At 41.9% G+C, this 21,856-nt stretch overlaps 1 protein-coding gene across 1 annotated transcript in view; it reads right to left on the bottom strand.

Annotated features, from left to right (window-relative positions):
* Positions 1-12,190: 12,190 nt before the first annotated feature.
* LOC141091128 (alpha-1,4-N-acetylglucosaminyltransferase-like) overlaps positions 12,191-21,856 on the bottom strand; it is a 78,567-nt gene continuing 68,901 nt past the window's right edge. Inside the window, exon 3 of the mRNA XM_073576519.1 lies at positions 12,191-13,658. Within this exon, the coding sequence (XP_073432620.1) occupies positions 13,071-13,658 (588 nt within the window). The 3' untranslated portion in view covers positions 12,191-13,070. The remainder of the gene's footprint in view (positions 13,659-21,856) is intronic.

Raw genomic sequence — 21,856 nt, 5'->3', positions numbered from 1 at the left:
ATCTCCTGGAGCTCTCCATCCTGAATTGTCTCAGCTGTTCTGTTTTGGCCCCTCCCCTCTAGTCTATATGCTCACCATTGGCACTTGGGCGTTGCCAGTGACAGTGGTTCTACTTCCTGGTTTGAAGTTGAAGGAGAAATTCAGTGTTTGAAGTAGTTGGTTGGAGAGTTTTTCAGAAGATTGCTGCTTGGATTTGGTTAGCGTGTTTATCCTTATCCTCTCCCATTTGGTTTATGCCTACTATTGCTCCCCTGTTTCCCACTCTGTTGTTTTGTGAGTATATTTGTATGATTGTAGTTTTCTTTTATTCCTGCCTGTTAACCTTCTGTCTGGTTAGTGTTTTCCAACACACTTTGGCCTCACACCTTCCTGGTTAGGGGATGGAACAGATCAGGGATACGATAGAAGCATAGCAAGAAGCAAGATGACGGCATCTCCACCATCATGGGTAATCCCGGCAACAGATAGCCTATGGTGTTCCTAGTTTGAGGGATCGGGTTGGTGCCCACAATCCATTGTCACTAAGTGAAAATTTCTTTATCTATCCGTAAAAAACACTGATGACACACTGATTGTATAAATGGACACACGGACGATATACTGATGACACACTGATAGTAAAAAACAGACACACTGATGACACACTGATCCAAAACACTGATCATATCGGTATAATTAAATCATGTCCATGTTTAAATGCGAATATGTGAATGAGACCAAACTGTGATATATTAGGTAATTTCTATTCATGGAGTTTCCAAATCTTTAAGCTGATGCTACAGGTTGACTTGGGTCTAAGATACATATATCTGAAAACAGAGCAAAAAGAGGCCAATCTAATAAGGGACAAAAAGCAAACTGGCACCAACAGTAACATAAGGATGGAGATTCAGTACAGCCCCAGCCGGGGCAGGCTGACCACACAAAACTGAATAGACAAAACCAAATCAAATGTGAACAATAGCAAAGAACACTTAGCTTGAGAATGCAGGGACTGAACTGGAAACTAAGACCTCAGGAGGCAGGAAAAATCACCAGCAGGGATAGAGAGAGTCAGCTGTCTTAAATCCAGTCAGAGACTCCAGATGTCCAATCGTCATCCTCATTATCAGGTGGCAGGTCTCTGTTAATTAGATCAGCTTCATTACCTCCTGCAACCACCAGAGGGAGCCTGGAAGAAGAACTCACGACTCCTCTGTCAATACAACCAGCTCCACCACAGTCACCAGCAACCAGAGGTAGACCAGAAAGTGAATTCACAACAGTACCCCCCCTTGAGGAGGGGTCACCGAACCCTCATCCACGCCACCAGGCTGATCAGGATGGGCCGGGTGAAAACCACTAACTGGTCTGGTGCAAGAGTTGAGAGATTAATGCTTGACAAAAACAGATTTGTATCAAGAGCTGTTGGGCCATGGAGGTCTGCTCTTCGATCTAAGTTATACAAAGAAGCATAGTAATCTTTAAATTTATCGGCGATTTCCCGAGGAGTGTATATCTTAGAATCGGGAGATAAGTTCCTCAAAAAGGGGATCTTAGTTTTAGAAGTTTTAATTTTCACTCTGGATCCTAGCAGTTTACCCGCTTTATTATTTTGGGAGTAGTAATGGGCTTTGGTGATCATGAGATTTTTTTCCTAATTGTGTAAGAGTAATTCCCGCAATTCCAGTCGGAGAGCACGTAGTTTACACATTTGGGCAGAGGATGGGGCTCTTTTATTCATGTATTCCAGTGAACTGATCGATGCTGTAAGATCTGAGCATTTTTCTCTTTGCTTTTTAAGAATATGGCCTATTTTAATAAAGTGGCCCCTGATAAATGCTTTATGGGCATTCCATACATGGAAGTAATTAGTGACCGAGTCCGCATTGAGCTCAAAGTATTCTATAAGAGCTACTTTTGTTTGTGCCACCAAATGGGGGGTTTTTAGAATAAAGGGGTTCATCTTCCACGGGGAGTGAAGGGGGCACTCAGATTCTTCCCGAATAGACATCTTTATGGAGGCGTGATCCGACCAAGTTATTATACCTATTTCTGATGAGTTGACAATATTAAGGAGAGACCTGCTAACCAAGAATAGGTTTATCCGGGAGTAGGAGTGATGTACCTGTGAAAAGTAGGTATAGTCCTTCTCACATGCATGAAGAACCCTCCATATGTCATATAGGTCCTCCCGAAAGGCTAAGGGGGGGGAACAGGCGGCCCCCTGGAAGTTGGGGTGGAAGAGTCCAGAGAATTAACAAAAACACAATTAAAATCCCCACATATGATTACGTGGCCCTGTTTAACTTTATTGATTCTAGTTAATAATTTTTTGATAAATCTAGTCTGCGCTTGGTTTGGAGCATAAATGACGACTATAGTATATAAAACATTATTTATGGTGCCCACTTGTATGAGGTATCGACCTGCAGGGTCAAGTTCTAAATAAGTTGAGGAGAAAGCAACAGACCCCTTGATAGCTAACATCACCCCTCTCTTTTTTTTCCGAGAAATTAGATTGGACTACATATGGAAAGAGCCGATGAGACAGTCTGTGGTAGTCTTTGTCCAATAAGTGCGTCTCCTGGGCACAAAACACCTCACATTTAGCTGCGACCGCCTCTTTCCACATATAAGATCTTTTATGAGGGCTGTTTAGGCCTCTAACATTAAGTGAGCATATTGTAATAACCATATTGCAAACATACAGATGCTAGTATGACTAATGGGTTACCCATTACACCTGTCAGAATTCCCTGCAAAGCGGGAAAATGCTGGACCCGAATAAAACACAGATATGCAAAAGGATAGAAAAAAGCAAAAAACAAACAATGCAAACTAATAAAATTAGAAGTAAAGTTATTAAACAGACCGAGGGCCGCACCAACCAGTCAGGATGCCACCCTTGTTAAAAGATAGTAAAATATAGATAATGATTATATCTTCAGCGCCTGTTTCTTTTTGGAAGGACTTTCTGCCATGTCTCCTCTGCCCTTACAGGCGGCTCTCTTTGTTTCTGAGGTTGTTCCGGCACTTGTATATTCCAGGTACGAAGCAAATCTCTTCCTCTTTCATATGAAGAGACAGTATGCCACGATCCTTTGTTGTTAATGAGCAATTTCTTGGGTACCCCCACCTGTATGCCACCTGAGATTCTCTGAGGGCTTCAGTGATGGGATTCATTAGTCTGCGGAAGCGCAGTGTCTCTGCCGAGAGATCAACATAAATTTTGATTTGGTTGAAAGGTGAAGGTAGAGATCCTTTCTTTCTGGAATAAGACAGAAGTTCCTCTTTAATATGAGAGCAATTAATGAGTGCAACAATATCCCTCGGAACAGTGTCTGGCAAGTGGCTTGGGCGAGATACTCTGTGCACTCGATCAATAATTAGCTCATATGGTTAACAGGAGGGGACCACCGCTTGGATTAAATCTTGCACATAACCCCTCAGCTCAGAGGGTGTAGTGGTTTATGGTACACCCGTTAATTTCAGGTTGTTCCTGCGGTTACGATCCTCCAAGTCCACAAGTTTATTATATATGGCTTCTATGTCTTCTGCCATGTCATTGTGAGAGTCAATAAGGTTGTTATGGGAAGATGCAAATTCTCCCAGTTTGTCCTCCACATGGGACACTCTCTCCTCCACCTCCTGAATGTGAGATGTAACAGGTTTTAACATTAAAGAAAAGTCCTTTAGCATTGCAGTTCTAAAAGCCATCAGCATATCTTTAAAGTTCCTGAAGCAGGGAGATCTATTGTAGGAAGTTGCTGTAATACTGCAAGAGATTTACAGTTGTCCCCTCCAGAATCCCCTTTCTCTGCAACATCTCTCTTGTTATTCTGGGAGTGCAGGGGAGGTGTGCATTGCTGCATATCCATCCGCCGGCCTGCAGGAACTACATTTCCCTCGTGTCCCCCCGCAAGTGGGGAAAATCTTGATCCTGCTGATGGACCCAGACCCAGGAGATAAGGTGAGGTGGGTGTTGCCTCATCCTGCACCGCAGCGGTGGTCTTTGCTGGGCTCAGGGGCAGTGGAGAGGGGGACTCTCCTGAGGAGCAGGAGACTCTGCTTACTGTGGGGCCATCTTGACTGGTATCCTTGTTGAAGAAAATCTCCAATTTGCGTTGGTTTTTGAGATTTCTCTTATCCCTTGTCATTTTGCCAGTGATCAGTGAGGATTCGGGCAGCCGGGTGGGTTGATTAACATGCAGGAAAGGTGCTGAAATTGTTGCTTTGCAGGGTCTCAGGGAAGGAGCATTCAGCTCATGCAACTGGCATCCTAGGCATCCAGGCCACGCCCCCCGTAAAAACAAGTTTTTGAAAGTTATAATTTTTCCATGTTTCTACCAAATAATTCCCAAGGCTTGTTTTTTGCAAGAAAGGTTGATGTTTTTATTGGTACAATTTTCGGGCACATAACTTTTTTATAACTTTCTATTCCAATTTATGTAAGGCAAAATGAACAAAAAACAGCAATTCAAGAATTGTATTTTTGGTGGTCTTTTTATGCTGTTCGGCTTGTGGTAAAATAGATAAGGCAACTTTATTCTTCGGGTCAGTATGATTACAGCGATACCACAGTTATATCATTTTGTATGTTTTAGCCCTTTTACAAAATAAAAACGACTGTATTTTTCAGACTATAATACACACTTTTTCCCCAAAAAGTTTGGGAGGAAAGTGGGGGGTTGTGTCTTATAGTGCAAACGCAGGCTTACCGGGGGCTTGCAGCAGTGGTGTAGCAGAGGAACCAGTGGCAGCAGATGTGTCGGGATGCTGTGGCGATGCTGAGGCTCAGAGACGGCAATGGGCGGTGCAGAGTGCACTTAAGCAGGGTCCCTTCCTCAGGATGCCAGAGGTAGAAATTTGGGGACGCCGCGGCCCAGTGTCCACGGCGAGCAAAGCGGAGTGCACCATCGGATTCCCAAAGGCCATCTTGCTGAAGCAATGTGCCTGATCATGCTGGTGGTGGTGAGGCTGGTAATATTGCTACCCATGCTGATGCTGGCATGGCCGGTTGTACAAATGGCCTTTTTGGGGTTATCGGCAGAGTCTTTAAAAACAACTAGGCTCGAGAAGAGCTAACAGTTGGACAGGCAACTTCTGATGTGCTGGTGTTACGGGGAACAGTTGCCTGCCTTCTGTCAGCGGCCACCACACTGCTTCTTCCTGCCTGTTGGGGTGTTATGTCTCACTCCCCATGTCTGCTGCTGTCCTCGCTCTGCATATCCTCCTGCCAGCTTGGGTCAGTTACTAAATCATCCACCACCTCATCCTCCACTTCCACACCCTGGTCCTCATTCTGACTTTCTGACAATTGTTTCTCATCATCGTCCACCTCTTGTGACACTTTCACACCATTGCCTTCGTGTGGCCATAGCTGCTCAAATATTTGGGAATTGCTACATGTGATCTCCTCTTGCTGCACTTCAAGTGGACCACGTGCGAGGCTAGAATCTATAGATGGAAAAGTGAACAGCTCTTTGGAGTGTCTAAGTGAGGGATCAGTTGTCTCCAGGCGCTCAGCATGGTGGGAGGAAGGAGGATCAGAGAGAAGAATATGAGGTCCACACTCAGATACTGAGACTTGATTGTGTGGAAGACAGGGTGGTGGTGGTGGTGGCAGCAAAGTGCCTGGAAGCATTATCCACTATCCAACCAACAACCTTTTGACAGCTCTCTGGGTTCAATAGTAGTGTGCTGCTGCGGTCCCCTTGTAATTGGGAAAAGAAGGTCGGGCGAGAAGATGTGGGTGTTTGTTGTGGACCAATTTCATATTGCCCACGTCCTCGACCTCTGCATGCACCATCACCATCACGTCCACTTCCCCGTCCCTTGCCAAGAGCCTTTCCCATTTTAAATGGAGTACAATATTTTCCACGTTCAGTACAAATGGCTAAATTTTGAGCAAACTTATAGGTGATACCTGTGCGGGAAAACCACAGTTTAAAATATTTGGCCCGTAAGTAACATTTTTTTTGCAGCAAACTGGTGTCAAAAATTAGGCTAAGACACAGCAAAAAAAATTCAATGGAGGCCTGAAATGGCACAATTTTGAGTGCACTAATATGTAAGGTCTGTGATGGAGATACCCAACTTTAAAATATCTGACCTGTATTTTTTTTTTCTTCTCAGCAAAATAATGTCAACAACTAGGCTAAGACGCAGCAAAAACAGTTTAACGGAGCCCAAAAAATGCCACAATTTTTAGCCCACAGATACATGAGGCATGTGACGGAGATTCCCCACTTTTTAATTTTTGGCCTGCATTTTTTTTTCACAACAAAATAGTGTCAATAGCTAGGCTAAGACACAGCAAATAAAAATTCAATGGAGAACTGAAATGTCACTATTTTGACCGCAATGATATATGATGTCTTTGATACAGCTACCCGATTTTAAAACAAACGGCCTGTATTTTTTTTCACAGCAAAATAATGTTGAAAACTAGGCTAAGACACAGCAAAAACCGTTCAATGGAGCCCAGTAAATGGCACAATTTTTAACCCATAGATAGGTGAGGCATGTGACATTCTTGTGCACGACTGTCCCACTTACAAATAAAACAACAATACTTGGTATATCCAAGCTGCAGTCCAAGAAGAAGGGCAACAACCTTTAGATCACCACATATGTTCCAGTTATAATTTCTATAATTAATGTGGGTCAATAGTAACTCCATATTTTCATGCATTTCTTTCATGTGTATGGCATGTCCAATAGGTATAGAAGGACAGATATTTCCATTGTGTAGTAAATCAGCATTCAGACTTAATACTGACGAGTCAATGAACAGTCACCATTCTTTCGGGTCATGCTCCCATCCAAGAGCACCAAACAACCCCAAGACATTGTTGCAAAAGATAAAACTGTCAACATGGTTGAAAAATTGATTAAGGTCTTCTTGACGACTGCAAAAAACAGAAACTCTTGTTCCTGGTAATAAGAGATTCCATTCTTATAGCCTTGATCCTAATAATTCTGCCTGCCTCTTTGACCATTTTAAATCTCTGACCAAGTCACTCAGATCAGCTGGACTGAACAGATGTGGATTAGATGTAGAAGGACCAAAGTCTGGATCTGCAGCAGTTTCATTTTCTACTGACACTGTTAGTTCATCTTTGTCGTCCTCCATTGTCCATACTTTGGACGGCTTTGGAACATGAAGACTTTGATCGAGTGGCACTGGTCTTATGGCTGAAGGAAGATTAGGATATTCCATTGATTTATTGTTCTTTGCTGAATATCCTGTTACATTTGTAAGGCAAAAGTAGCAATCTTTTACATGATCTCTCAGCTCTCTCCATATCATTGGGACAGCAAACGGCTTCAAGAACAAGATGCACAGCATATATGAGGTACCCACTGTTTGTCCTGATCTCCAATTGAACATTCAAAGTATAGTTCATATGCTTTCTTAACAAGTGGAGTCATTTACTTCTTTTGTGTTTTCATTGAATATGTAGCAGAAATTATCACTGCTGTTGAGAAACCGAGGCAACATTTCAAAATAAACAGTTTTTAAAATTAAAAGTATTCAGGTGAATCGCATATATACAGCAATAATACACACCCACTGTACGAGCTGTTATTGAAGCAGAAGAGCATATTCAGCAGCCGTCTAATCCTACTTAGGTGCAAGAAGTAGAAATTCAGGAAATCGTTTGTACCTACTGCTATGGGGATATATAACCATTTCCTAAAGGTGAAAGTCAACAATGACCTATGACTGGTGCACTAATGACAATGTTCAAAGATTTAAATTTATAGTACCTGCATTTACACTAATTTGTTTGTTACGTAATGTGGTTAGTCATGTGCAAAATCTGTGTCTAGGAATTACTTTATGTGCTACTGTTTGTAATGTTGCAATGTTTGGAATGTGGTTTGTAATGCTGCTGTAATACCAGAATTTCCCTCGGGATCAACAAAATGTATTGTATTGTATATGGTAGTAACTAGATAGAGACCTGATGCTATCACATTGGGAGGGCGGTAATGTCACGATGAGGGCAGGCTTTGCAGCATTTAGAACCTCTCCCCCCATGTGCTCACCCACCTATCCACTCTCTATTTCCCCATGTGACTTCTCCCATCTGTGCTCTCTTGAGATCGCAGAGGATACATTTTGTGAGGTAAAATATTGTTTAAAAACAGTCAGTGAAATGTTTTACCTCACAAAATGAATCCTTGGTGATCCCCTGCTGTAATAACAGTATTGTCTTTTGATTCCTCCCCTGCCCAGGAGATGTGGTATGCTCCATACACAGTTAGCCGAATAATTCACTGCTCCTGCGTGGAATTCACATAATAAGTGCTTGCATATGTGTAGATCAGCGATTTATGTTATTTCAGTGGAAAATTCAGAATATACTGTTTCATAAAAAGTTCTTATATGAGCTTTTAGAATTATAACAGAATATTATAATGTTTCGCATCATTTCTCAAAAACCTTACGTGATAGGAAAAATCTGAAGCCATTTCTGAAATCAGCATGAAAACACTCAAAATTGTCCAAGGGATGAAACCTTTATAACACAGTGTTACAGGCCTCTCTCATCTTTTTAAGTGGGAGAACTTGCACAATTGGTGGCTGACTAAATACTTTTTCCCCCACTGTATTTCTGTTAATGTCGATGATTGTGGCTTACAGCCAATGAAAACCCAAAAGTCATTATCTCAGTGAATTAGAATACTTTATAACACCAGCTTGAAAAATTGTTTTAAAATCCGAAATGTTGGCCTACTGAAATGTATGTTCAGTAACTGCACTCAATACTTGGTTGGGGCTCCGTTTGCATCAATTACTGCATCTATGTGACGTGACATGGAGACAATCAGCCTGTGGCACTGCTGTGTTGTTATGGAAGCCCAGATTGCTTTGACACCAGTCTACAGCTTGTCTGCATTGTTGAGTCTGGTGTCTCCTATCTTCTTCTTGACAATAAGGTCAAGTGAATTTTCTGGTCAATCAAGCACAGTGATACTGTTGTTTTTAAACCAGGTGTTGGTACTTTTGGCAGTGTGGACAGATGCAAAGTCCTGCTGGAGAATGAAATTTCCATCTCCAAAAAACTTGTTGGCAGAGGGAAACAGGAAGTGTTCTAAAATTTCCTGGTAGATGGCTGCACTGACTTTGGCCTTGATAAAACACAGTGGACCTACACCAGCAGATGACATGGCTCCATCACTGATTGTGGAGACTCCACACTAGACCTCAGGCAGCTTGGATTGTGGCCTCTCCACTCTTACTTCAGACTCTGGGACCTTGATTTCCAATTGAAATGCAAAATGTACTTTTATCTGAAAACAACATCTTGGACCACTGAGCAACAGTCCAGTTCTTTTTCTCCTTGTCCCAGGTAAGACACCTCTGGCCTTTCCTATTGGTCATGAGTGGCTTGAAAAAAGGAATATGAATATGCAAATAAAGTCCGCGGAGCCTCAATTAAGAGTCTCAAACAGGGGACTAGCCAGATCTTCCTCCAGGGAAGGACCCAGCCAAGGAGTGGCTCCTTTCGGAAACCACCATTACCACCATATTAAGTGTCCCTTTAAGTCAATATCCAGCTCTTTACGAGTTTACAGATATGACAAGGGAAATACCAAGGCCAGGTATCTATCCACAGACAGCTGTTTCGGGGTGTTGCCCCTCATCAGTGTGGATTAGGATTCTGGCTAGGTGGGAGCAATGCCTAGTAGACCAACATCACGAAACAATCACTGACCTCAGGGGGACCAGTCAAAGAAAACACTTTGGCAGCCGGCAAAGGCGCTCAATCAGTGAAATCTCACTGATTATGTAGGTGCCATTATACTTTGTACAATAGGGTGGGCCATTATGCTGTGTGGAGGGTCACTATAATGTGTGGAGGGTTATATGGGCACTAATATACTATGTGGAGGGTTGTGTGGGGGCCATTATACTGTAAGGAGGGTTGTTTGGTCATAGTTATATCATGTGAAGAGTGGTTTTGAGACCTATATTCTGTGAGTGGGAACATCATATTGTGTTGGGATCACTGTAGAGGCATCATACTGTGTTGGGGTCACTGTGGCGATATCATTCTTTGCAATGGGTACAGTAGAGTTATCACACTATCCATGTGGAGGGTATTGTAAAAGAATTTACTCTGGTGGTATCTTTGTGAGCACTTTTGTTGGCATCATACTTTTTGGGGTCATGAGAACACTAAGGGGCTTCAATAGAAGCAAAATTACTTTAGCATGAGTTAGGGGTTAAACACTGTAATCAATAATGTGACACATGTCTGACTGTGGGGTGTTGTTTACTTACAATGAAGGTTTTATCACCTGATGATTATCATTGCTGTGACTAGCCGACACCTGGGCAATCGTCAGACTCCTCCAACTTCTGTGATAAGCAGCTCATCGTCTTTAAAGAGAGACTGTTTTGTGCTGGGTTAGTTTTTTCAGCTAAGTCTAAAAACATTATATTGTTGAATCTAAAAACTCTGTGTCATAATGACTGCAGCCAGTAAACTAAGTGATACATCATTGGATTTAGGGCCTATTTGCCTATGTCATCCTGCTCCCAGGTGAGGCATTAAAAACTCTGCAGACACATTCCCTTTAATTGTGGTACCAAGCTACACAAAAGTACTGTTATACCAGCAAGGGAATACAAAGGTATTAAGTCACTCAAAATTCTCATGGTAATTGATGTGTAGACAGAGAGTATCTTAAAACATAACCTTTAATCAAACAAAAAAAAACCCAATCAGGTATCAGATTAGTTAAAAGCAGACAATACATAACATACAAATGGTTGTAATTATTCCCAGCTATAACCTGAAAAGTGCCCATGTCGCAACCAGTGCAAATAAGAAATGGAAGGATCTCACCCTTATCTCCAGATACCTGTTCATGGAGGCACTGCATAAGAGAAAAAAAATTTTTATGCGGTACCTCCATGTACAGGTGTCTGAAATTAAGTGTTATCCCCCGAGTGGGAGCTTTATGTCATGATTCAGGATGGGGTTTCCTTCCCCATTCTGGTTCTTTCAGGGTTAGCTTGTATGGCCTCTCTTTGGTTTGGGGAGGGCTATTTAGACCTGCTTCTGGCTAGGCTCTGTGTCAGTGATACTTTCCGTTACCCGGCTTGAGCAGCTGACCTAGGTGTTTCTGTTTGAGACAGTTATTCCTCTGTGTGTTTATGTACCTGTGTATGACTCGGCTTGATCCTCGTTCTGCTTCTATCTCGTGATTTTGGTCTACTTGTTACTCTCTGGGTTGACCCCCAGGTTCGCCCCTGACTTTCCCGATCTCATGGGTTGGCTCTGCCCTCGGACACTCCACCAGTGGCCAGGTGCCCCGCCAGGTCCTGCTCTGGGTTCCACTGCACATAGCAGTTTCTGCACACCGTTGTGCCGGACCACGGTCCTCGGCACCACCCCCTTAGGTTCCGTGTACTTAAAGACACTCAGCCAGTGTGTCTTTACATTTTATTTTGGTTTGACTAAAGGTTATGTTTTAAGGTACTCTATGCTGTTTACACACAAAAATGTACTAAGCAAATGCCTTCTAAATATACTTTTCACAATTGTATGTAATAATCAGGTAGGATACTCAAAATAAAGGCAGGAGCCATATGGCACAATGTGTAACAACCATAGCAAAAACTACAAGAGTGACACTATACCCCCTTAATATTAGCTCAGGTATTACCTGGAGGCTGTAGGATCTGAGAGCACACTGGCTCCTTTTACCTTATCTTAACATCTCGCTTTTAGTCTAATCTTTAAACTTATAAATCTCTAACTTTATACATCCTGAACTAGCTTTGGGGTTTTTATTGCTGGGTGTAGAAAACATTTTAATAGCAAAATTTTGGAAATCTTCCATGAATTTACTCTGAACCATTGTAGTTGAGCCAGACCGGTCACTTTTAGAGAAAATAACTCATGGTAATGTCCAATGCAGATAAACTCTCCTTCACCTTTCCAGCATGTACAAACAGATTCTCCCTTCCTCCTTCCGTGATCTATTCTTTGAACATACATTTCTATGTGTGCATATTACTGATACATAACCTGGCGATATGAATCTGACTTTTTTTTATATTTGTTTTTATGTTCTATTGTAGCTCTATAATATTTAATTGACTAATTAAAAGTTTATGATTCAATTAAAAGTGGACAAGATGTTGATAGACATTGGATGAGGAAAAGAATTAGAAAAGTAAAAATAAAAGAAGAGAGGAATGTTTATTTTAATCAAATTGAGTCATCTTCTGTTAACAATCAATAATCTTACAAGAACATGGTTTTCCAACACATAAATAATAACAATATTATAAAAAAAAAAAAAAAACATCAAATACTTAGAAGCCCATTCATTAAGACAAACTTCAGCATGCCTGTCTTAATGAACGGGCTAGCTGGAGTACAAGGCGCCAAATTCATTAAAACATGCATGCCAGTTAATGAATTAGGCACATCTCTTAACTTGCAAGCCTTGCCACCAGAACTGTACTCTAGTCAGAGACTGGAGTATATTTCTGGAGAAAGTTATGCTGCCAAAGTGGCATAAATTTTCATGAATTGGGCAGGTGTAGCCTTGCCTCACCACATGCATGATATGACTTACGTGAAAATTCCAAATATTGAAATATGTTTTTGCAACTTTCAAGTTGCGCAAAAATATTGAGACTTATTGAGGTGTTGTATTTCAGAATTGTGGCAAAACACATCTTAATGAATTGGCCTCATTGTTTTAAGTTAAAATGTAACATTTCAGGAGAACATGCGGCAGATAGTCTTGGTCTGCCTACAGCTTCTAGAACTTTAGGAGCACCAACTGTCATTTCCTATCTCAGTAATGGGAAAATCTGTAATTACTGAAAATAGAATTTGAAAGTGAATTAAGAATATTGAGAAGGAAAGATCAATCCAAGCAGAGAAAGAAGTGAATTTCTGTGTTAAGATGTATTACAACCTTTCTTATTTTTCTGTGTAGTTTTCATCTGGAAAACAAAATGTTTACGCTTTAAATTGTGTTCTACAAAATTTTAAAAGTAGCTTTCCTTTTGTCTTCTTTAAAGTATTATCTTTACTTGGTATTGTTCTCTAGAAAATGGTTGTTTTATGCTTTAAAACTCCATCGTATGTGGACGGGCAATATTGCTGATAGAGATGTTCCACCAAGGTGTTACTTCCAACTACCATATCTTTTCGTTCCTTATTCATGAAGTTCCAAAGGTGAAGAGCATAAGAATTTTTAAAAGCTGGAAAATTTTCCCAGACCTCAAAGTACCTTTTCCATGATGGAAACGAAATGGGATAGAATCGTTCAGGATGAAAGTAGGAGACATTGGCACATTTAACATGCTCCACAGATGTAAACTTTGGAATACCACAGTGATTCTTCACAACACGCGTGAAAACTCCAGGTCCTTGATTTGCCCATACGTCACCTTTATAATTCTTTACAAAATTTTCCATAAACTCCCATGTTAATTGATGATGTGGAGAGAGACCAAAAACACTGCTGCTGGTTTTTGTTAAGGTTTCTGCAGCTAAAAAATTGTCTTCGGGAATGGGCCGAATTGAGATGACATCAGTATCCATGTAAATGCCTCCATACTTCCACATCATGGCAAATCTGCAGGCATCCGATTTAACATGTGTCCAGTAGGCTTCTCGCGCGGGGTCTATCTATGAATAAAGAAAATAGAAATTTATTGAAGAATAAAAAAAGTTGCTTTTTTTCATTTTTTGTATTTAAATCAGCTGACATTTCAGCTTGTTGGTCAGTGAGAGTAGTAATTGTATGGTCATTTTATCTGGATAAATGCATTATGATGGTCTTTAGTCCCCTTTATTTTCATCTTGGAGATTTTTTAAAATTCTGAAATATTAGTTTTTATTTTGGTGCAAGTATAGGAGAAGACAAACTGTGCAGAAGTGGTTTCAGAAGTTGCCCCTTCAAGGACAAGTGAATGCAGTTTTTTCTCTTCACTACAGTAGATGATAAAAACCTTATCTCATCATATTAAATGGGTAAAATTGGAAACTCCTTCTATAAACAGATAATTGTGCAATTTATCTTTTATCAAAATTCCTCTTCGTTCTTAGGAATGGAGGCCATCTCTGAGTTGGCCGGCTTCCTAAGCATAAAACATGAATTTACAAGCTATTTAGTATAGAACATGCTGGCCAATAATCTGGCTCTGGGTAGTTTCAGTACACCTGAGCTCCTTTAAAGCTGCAGAGAAAAAGCTGTGTTTGCCCTCAGCATCAGGGAGCAGGCAGTTTGATCTAGAGGTTCAGCCATTGTGCTGTCTCGAATTGTCTAACTTCAGGACCACACCACCCCTTTAGCAAGCAGGAAATTGGGAGAACAGGGATGGAAGCGCGCTTGGAGATTGGAGCTTGAGAAAACCCCATTAGGGTGTGTGCACACGTTGCGGATTCTGCTGCGGATTTTTCCGTGCATATTTGTCTAAATCCACAGGTAAATCAGCAGATCAATTGACTTGCAGTTTATCTGTGGATTTACTGTGGATTAGCCTGTGGTTTTGCCCTGCAGGTTTGACACCTGTCATGGAGCAGGTGCCAAACCGCTGCAAATCCGCAGTAGAATCCGCAACGTGTGTACACACCCTAAATGTCCAACCATTTTAAAGGACTTAAGTGTAGGTCCATGAAAAGTTTGGCACCCTAATAATAAAAGAAAAAAGTCCTCATATTTTCTTCATTCTGATATACTGGAATACCAACACCTCTGCTAAATTCAATGAGTGATTACATGGCTTCCGTTTTTTTATAATGGGGTATTGTTTCCAGAAATTGGGTCTCCCACTTGAGATAGTTAACACTTAACTTTTGCAGGAAAAACAGATTTTGTATCATCATTAACAACATAGTGATACAGATAATGATGTGGGTATATAGCCCCAATCTACTGAAAAATCTAGACAAAATCCACAACACAATCCACATATGACACAGATTTTGTTGGGAATTTGCAACAGATATCATTATATTCAGAAGAAATAGTTCATTCTGCCTTGAAAGTCTAAAAAAAACAATTGAAACCTGCATGGGGAGGGGACTTTGAGAAACTCATTCACAATTAAATCATTGTAAGTTAAAGCAGATTTGCGATACAGAATTCATGTTGTAAATCTGTGGTAATTCTGACATATCAGAATGCTACCCAAGTAAAAAAAAGAAAACTAGACAGCATCAAATGTTTTGGGAGAAAACACAGCACTTTTTCTGTTAATTAAATATTGCAAAGTTTAAAAGATATCCCCTATACATAGTATAGGAGGTAACTTCCCGATCGCCAAGGGTCCAACTGCTAGAACCACTCATGCACACTGCAGCTCCATTCATTCTTAATAATACTGCTAGCAATAGCCAAGTGGTGTGCTTGGCTGGTCTTTGGCACTACCATAAGAATGAATGTAGGATAGGTGCACATGATTTAATCTCTACTTTGTTGATATGGGCTCTTAAGAGCCCCCTTTCTTAGGATTGGGGGGGATCCTAATGGCCGAACTCCAGTGATCAGGAAGTTTTTCCTATTCTATGCTATTCTGTGATACCTTTCTAGCCATATCTTTTTTATTTATCCGTAAGTCTAAACAATATCCATATCCATCGATATAGTAAATTAGGGATGTTTTGCAGAACAATTAATAGTTTTGAAATATATCTGTTACATCCTTCCAAAAATATTATACATCCTTCCAAAAATATTATATCTCTTCAGATCACTACCCCTGCCTATCCCTACCTCCCTTCTAACACATCTGCAAATCAAAATCAACAATTTCATTTGGGGAGGCAAGAGACCCAGGGTGGCGGCAAACATTCTCTACAGCAATAGGAGATTCGGAGGAGCTGGCCTGCCCAACATATCGGCGTATTATTCCTCCTTCTTAGTTAAGCAAAGCCTTTATTGGTGGCCAACCCCTGACCCTCCAGCACGGTACGAACTCGAATACACTCTGAATAACAACAATTCTCCCTCTCGTCTCGTATTGGAATCAATTCTGCTAAAGAGGGACCTTTCCCCTTCTCACCCCATCTTCCGGGCCACACTGGACGCTTGGAAGTTACTCTCTAAAACAAAAAAAAGGATCTAACAATAATAACCCACTTAGATCCCTTTCACTCCACATCATTACATCCTTTTTGGACAAGAAGTAGCTCCGGTATGGGCAGACTATGGCATAAGAAAACTTGGAGACCTCTAGGGAGAACACTCTAATACCTCCTTTAGCGTAATAAAGGAAAAATTTAAAATCCCCTCTTCCCTATTTTCCGAATATATAATTCTAAAAGATACCATAAGAAAATTCATAGAGATAAAATCGAAAATTTCAGATCCCGCCATTAATATGCTTAATAATATTAATCATAAAATTTTCTGGAGCATACCCTACATTTACATATGGATGAATAAAAACCACGAACTAGTCAAAACTTGTAACTTACTGAAATGGGAGCAAGAACTCCACTTAACTCCTAACATATCAGATTGGGAACACGCTTGTTCTATCTCCATGTCCGCCACTATATCAATGTCTCTACAAGAGACCCACTACAAGATCCTGTCTCGTTGGTGCTATACCCCAGCTAGACTATCTAAAATTAACTTAGAAAACTCCTCACTATGTTGGAGAGGTTGCGGTCACTACGGAAACATTCTACACATGTTCTGGTTTTGTCCTATAGTGAAACCCCTCTGTAGAGATATATCCCTCCTCATTAACTCTCTTCTCCCCAAACCTACCACACTCTCTCCTCAACTAGCCTTGTTGTCCCTCAACTCTCAAGAGATAGAACACTCAGCCATCCCATTAATCATCCATATACTCCTAGTCACAAAAAGCTCCATAGCCATCCATTGGAAGAGACCTGATCCTCCAAAAATTCAGGACATTAAAGAGAGAATCGTACTCCACAAGTCCTTCGAGCTAAAAATGGCTACTGTTAACAACAAACTTGATAAATTCACAAGTAAATGGTTCAGATGGATGAACTTATTCCCTCTAAGTTAAAGTTCTTCTCTGGACACCTAAACCAAGCTATTGTCTTATGTGGTTGCTAGATTTGCATTCATGAGTGCATATTGTTATTGTTAGTGTTTTAATCTATCAGATTACCATGAATACGATAGGACCACTTGGTCCCTCCCTTTGTTCCCTATCCCCTCCTCAACCCTCCCCTCCTCCAATCTTCCTATCCCTACCCCTCCACATCATTGTTAAAATCCTTCAATAAAATTATTTGGACAAGAAAAACAGATGTCAAATCATCATATAGAGCGCTGAGAATGTGAAAAAAAAATTCCAAGTGTGGTGTAAAAATTCAATTCCACCATAGCTTTTTTCTTCTTACAACATTTATTATGCAGTAAAAGCTACTGTCACGAAGTGGCTGGCCTTGTGTTATGAATGAGTCACCGTAGGAGGCAAAAGCAGAAATACAAGCTAAGTCCAGAAAACCAGAGAAGTTGGCAACTATCAGATTGCAGACCCCTGAACCTATCAACACAACTAGCAGTAGCCGTGGGGGGTTCCTACGATGCCCTAGACCCCTCGATCACAGCCTGAGAAATACATAGGCCTAAAGAAAGAAAGGGGAAATCTAAACTGCCCCAGAGCAGACCCCAAAGCAATAGGCAGCCCCCAACATATAATGACGGTGAAGCAAGATGAAAATACTAACACAGACAGAAAGATAGACTGAGCAAAGACGGGGCCCCAAAACTACCTAGATAGGAAAGGACAGGAAGGCTGCTGTCTGCAATCTGCCAAAACCCTATCAAAGACATAGCCAACCAGCTGATATGAAAAAGGCCCTGAAGCAGCTAGGCTTCAAAAACTGAATCAGCACTCACGTATTTTCAGAAGAAAGAGCTAAATGAATTCAGCACACCCCAGCAGGGAATGGCAGAAATCCAGAAAAACAAAGCAAAAACAAAGTCAAAGCACAAAAGCAAAAGGCCGAGCAGCAAACTTAGCTTTGGAGGAGCAGGAATTCAGACTGGTCTCCAAGGATCCCACAGAGAAATCACCCGCAGGGCAGAAGGGCGTCGGCAGCCTTATATCCAGTCCGTAACTCCACTCAGCCAGTCATCATCATCAGCCTCAGGTGTTTGACAATTAGGCTCACTACCTTTCTTTACCAGAAGAGGGAGTTCCTCGGGCCTCAGTAATGAAGGGGAAAATGAACTCACAACAGTACCTCCCCCTTGAGGAGGGGTCACCGAACCCTCAACTACGCCACCAGGGCGATCAGGGTGAGCCCGATGAAAGGCACGCACCAATCGTTTGGCATGAATATCAGAGGCAGAGACCCAGGAATTATCCTCCTGACCATAACCCTTCCACTTAACCAAATACTGGAGTCTCCGTCTAGCCAGACAGGAATCCAGTACTTTCTCTACCTCATACTCCATGTTACCTTCAACCAATACAGGGTCTGGAGGTGCCACCCCCGGAACAACAGGTTCAACAAACCTCTTCAACAAAGATTTATGGAACACATTATGGATTTTAAAAGTGACAGGAAGAGCCAAACGAAAAGAGACCGGATTAATAATCTCCACAATCTTGTAAGGTCCAATAAATCTAGGCTTAAACTTAGGAGAAGCCACCATCATAGCAATATTTTTTGATGATAACCACACCATATCACCAACCTTAAACTGGGGACCAATGGTCCTATGTCGGTTGGAAAACCGCTGGGCCTTCTCCTGGGAGAGAGATAACTTATCCACCACTTGGTCCCAGATCTGGTGCATTCTCTCCACCACAGTGTCAACACCTGGGCAGGCAGAGCGCTCCACCTGCCTTGAAGAAAATCGAGGATAAAACCCAAAGTTACAAAAAAAAGGTGACATCAAAGTGGCAGAACTAGCTCTATTATTCAAAGCAAATTCGGCCAAGGGCAAAAATGAAACCCAATCATCCTGATCAGCAGAAATAAAACATCTCAAATAGGACTCCAAGGTCTGGTTTGTTCTCTCTGTCTGCCCATTGGTCTGAGGGTGAAAAGCAGAGGAGAAGGACAACTGAATTCCCAGCCTGGAACAGAAAGTTCTCCAAAATCTAGACACAAACTGGACTCCTCTGTCAGATACAATGTTCTCAGGAATCCCGTGCAAACGAACCACCTGTTGTAAAAACAGGGGCACCAACTCAGAGGAAGACGGCAACTTAGGGAGTGGTACAAGATGAACCATCTTAGAGAACCTATCACAAATCACCCAAATAACAGTCATCCTCTGAGAGACAGGCATATCAGAGATGAAATCCATTGAAATATGGGTCCATGGCCTCTTGGGGACAGGCAAAGGCATCAACAACCCACTAGAGCGAGAACACAATTTAGACCGGGAGCACGTCCCACAGGACTGCACAATATTCCTGACATCACAAGACAAGGAGGGCCACCAAAAAAACCGGCTCACCAGATCTCTAGTACCAAAAATACCTGGATGACCAGCCAAAGCAGAGCAATGAACTTCAGACATCACTCTCTTCTTCCACTGGTCAGGAACATACAACTTTCCACTGGGACAACGCTCAAGTTTGTCCTCCTGGAACTCTTCCAGAGCACGTCTCAAATCGGGCGAGATGGCAGAAAGAACTACCCCTTCGCCTAAGATGGTAGCAGGCTTGGTCACCACAGGAGAATCAGCAAGGAAGCTCCTAGAGAGGGCGTCTGCCTTGACATTCTTTGTTCCAGGAAGAAAAGAAACCACAAAATCAAAACGTGTAAAAAACAAGGCCCACCTAGCCTGTCTAGGTTTCAAGCGGCTTAGCCGACTCTAGGTAAATCAAATTCTTGTGGTCAGTGAGGACCACGACTTGATGCTTAGCTCCCTCCAACCAATGTCTCCACTCCTCAAATGCCCATTTCATGGCCAACAGTTCCCTATTCCCCACATCATAGTTACGTTCAGATGGAGAGAACTTTCGGGAAAAGAAAGCACAGGGATTCATTTTAGATGTTACAGGATCCTTTTAGGACAAAACAGCTCCTGCACCAATCTCAGAAGCATCCACCTCTACCTGGAATGGAAGTGAGACATCAGGTTGCCGCAAAACCGGGGCGGAGGTGAATCTTCGCTTCAGCTCCTTAAAGGAAGAAACAGCCTCCGGAGACCAATTTAACACATCAGCACCCTTTTTAGTCAAATCAGTCAATGGCTTGGCAATACTAGAAAATTTTGCTATAAATTTCCGATAAAAATTAGCAAAACCCAAAAACTTCTGGAGGGCCTTCAAAGAAGTGGGCTGAACCCAATCGTGAATGGCCTGTACCTTGGCCGGGTCCATTTCAATAGTTGCCGGGGACAAAATAAACCCCAAAAAAGAAATCCTCTGTACTCCAAAAAGGCATTTAGATCCCTTGACATACAGGGAATTCACCCTCAAGATCCGGAACACAGTCCGAATATGTTCCACATGAGAATCCCAATCCTTGGAGAAGATCAAAATATCATCCAGATAGATAATCAAAAATGTATCGACAAAGTCTCGGAAAATATCGTTCATGAAGCACTGGAAGACAGAAGGGGCATTAGTGAGCCCAAAAGGCATCACCAGGTACTCAAAATGTCCCTCCGGAGTATTAAACGCCGTCTTCCATTCATCCCCATGCTTAATGCGAATAAGATTATACGCCCCCCTGAGGTCAAGCTTGCTAAACCAGCAAGCACCTTTAACTCTGGAGAATAGATCCGAAATCAGGGGTAACGGATTCTGATATTTAACAGTAATTTTGTTGAGGGCACGATAATCAATACAAGGTCTTAATGATCCATCCTTTTTGACTACAAAAAAAAAAAAACGGCACCTAAGGGTGACGAGGATGGTCTAATATGACCCTTCTCCAACGCCTCCTTAATATAGGATCGCATAGCCTCGTGCTCGGGTACAAATAAATTGAAGAGCCGACCCTTGGGAAATTTACACCCCGGGCTCAGTTCAATTGCGCAGTCATAACTCCTATGAGGAGGCAGAGACGCAGACTCATTCTCACTAAATACATCATAAAAGTCCGCCAAATCAGGAACATCATGCGACTGAGGAGAGGTGGAAAACATAGGAGCCTCACTAAAGGCACACCGACAACCCCAACTCACCACAGACACAGATTTCCAATCCAAAACCGGATTATGAATCTGTATCCAGGGAAACCCCAGAACAATAGTATCATGCAGATTATGCAACACCAGAAATCTGCAATTTTCTTGATGGTCTGGGGCGACCCGCATTACCACCTGGGTCCAAAACTGGGGTTTATTCTTAGCCAAAGGAGTAGCATCAATTCCCCTCAAAGGGATAGGCGTCTGCAGAGGTGTCATCGGAAATCCACAACGTTTAGCAAAATCCAAGTCCATTAGGTTTAGGGCTGTTCCCGAATCCACAAAAGCCTTGGTGGAAAATGTGGACAGGGAGCAGATCAGAGTAATAGCCAGAAGAAACTTAGGTTGAACACCCCCAACAGAAAACGTGTGTGCAAAGCGTTTCTCTCGTTTGGGACAGACAGAAAAAATATGCGAGGCATCTCCACAGAAAAAACACAACTTATTACGCCTCCTGAACTCCTGACGCTGCTCTCTGGAAAAAACTCTATCACATTGCATAGGTTCAGACATTTGTTCAACAGGTGGCAACACCTCTCGTGCAGCTTTGCGTTCGCGCAAACGCCGATCAACCTGAATGGCTAATGACATAGAATCGTCAAGACCAGAGGGAACAGGAAATCCCACCATAGTATCTTTTATGGCTTCTGACAACCCCTTCCGAAAGAGAGCAGCCACGGCATTATCATTCCAGGTAGTAAGTACTGCCCACTCTCGGAATTTTTGACAGTACAATTCT

Source organism: Dendrobates tinctorius, unplaced genomic scaffold (assembly GCF_039654945.1).
Source record: "Dendrobates tinctorius isolate UK_male_01 unplaced genomic scaffold, ASM3965494v1 ptg000049l, whole genome shotgun sequence".
Classification (NCBI taxonomy): Eukaryota; Metazoa; Chordata; class Amphibia; order Anura; family Dendrobatidae; genus Dendrobates; species Dendrobates tinctorius.
The sequence above is the reverse complement of the archived record's forward strand: the minus strand, read 5'-3'. Positions and strand labels throughout refer to the sequence as shown.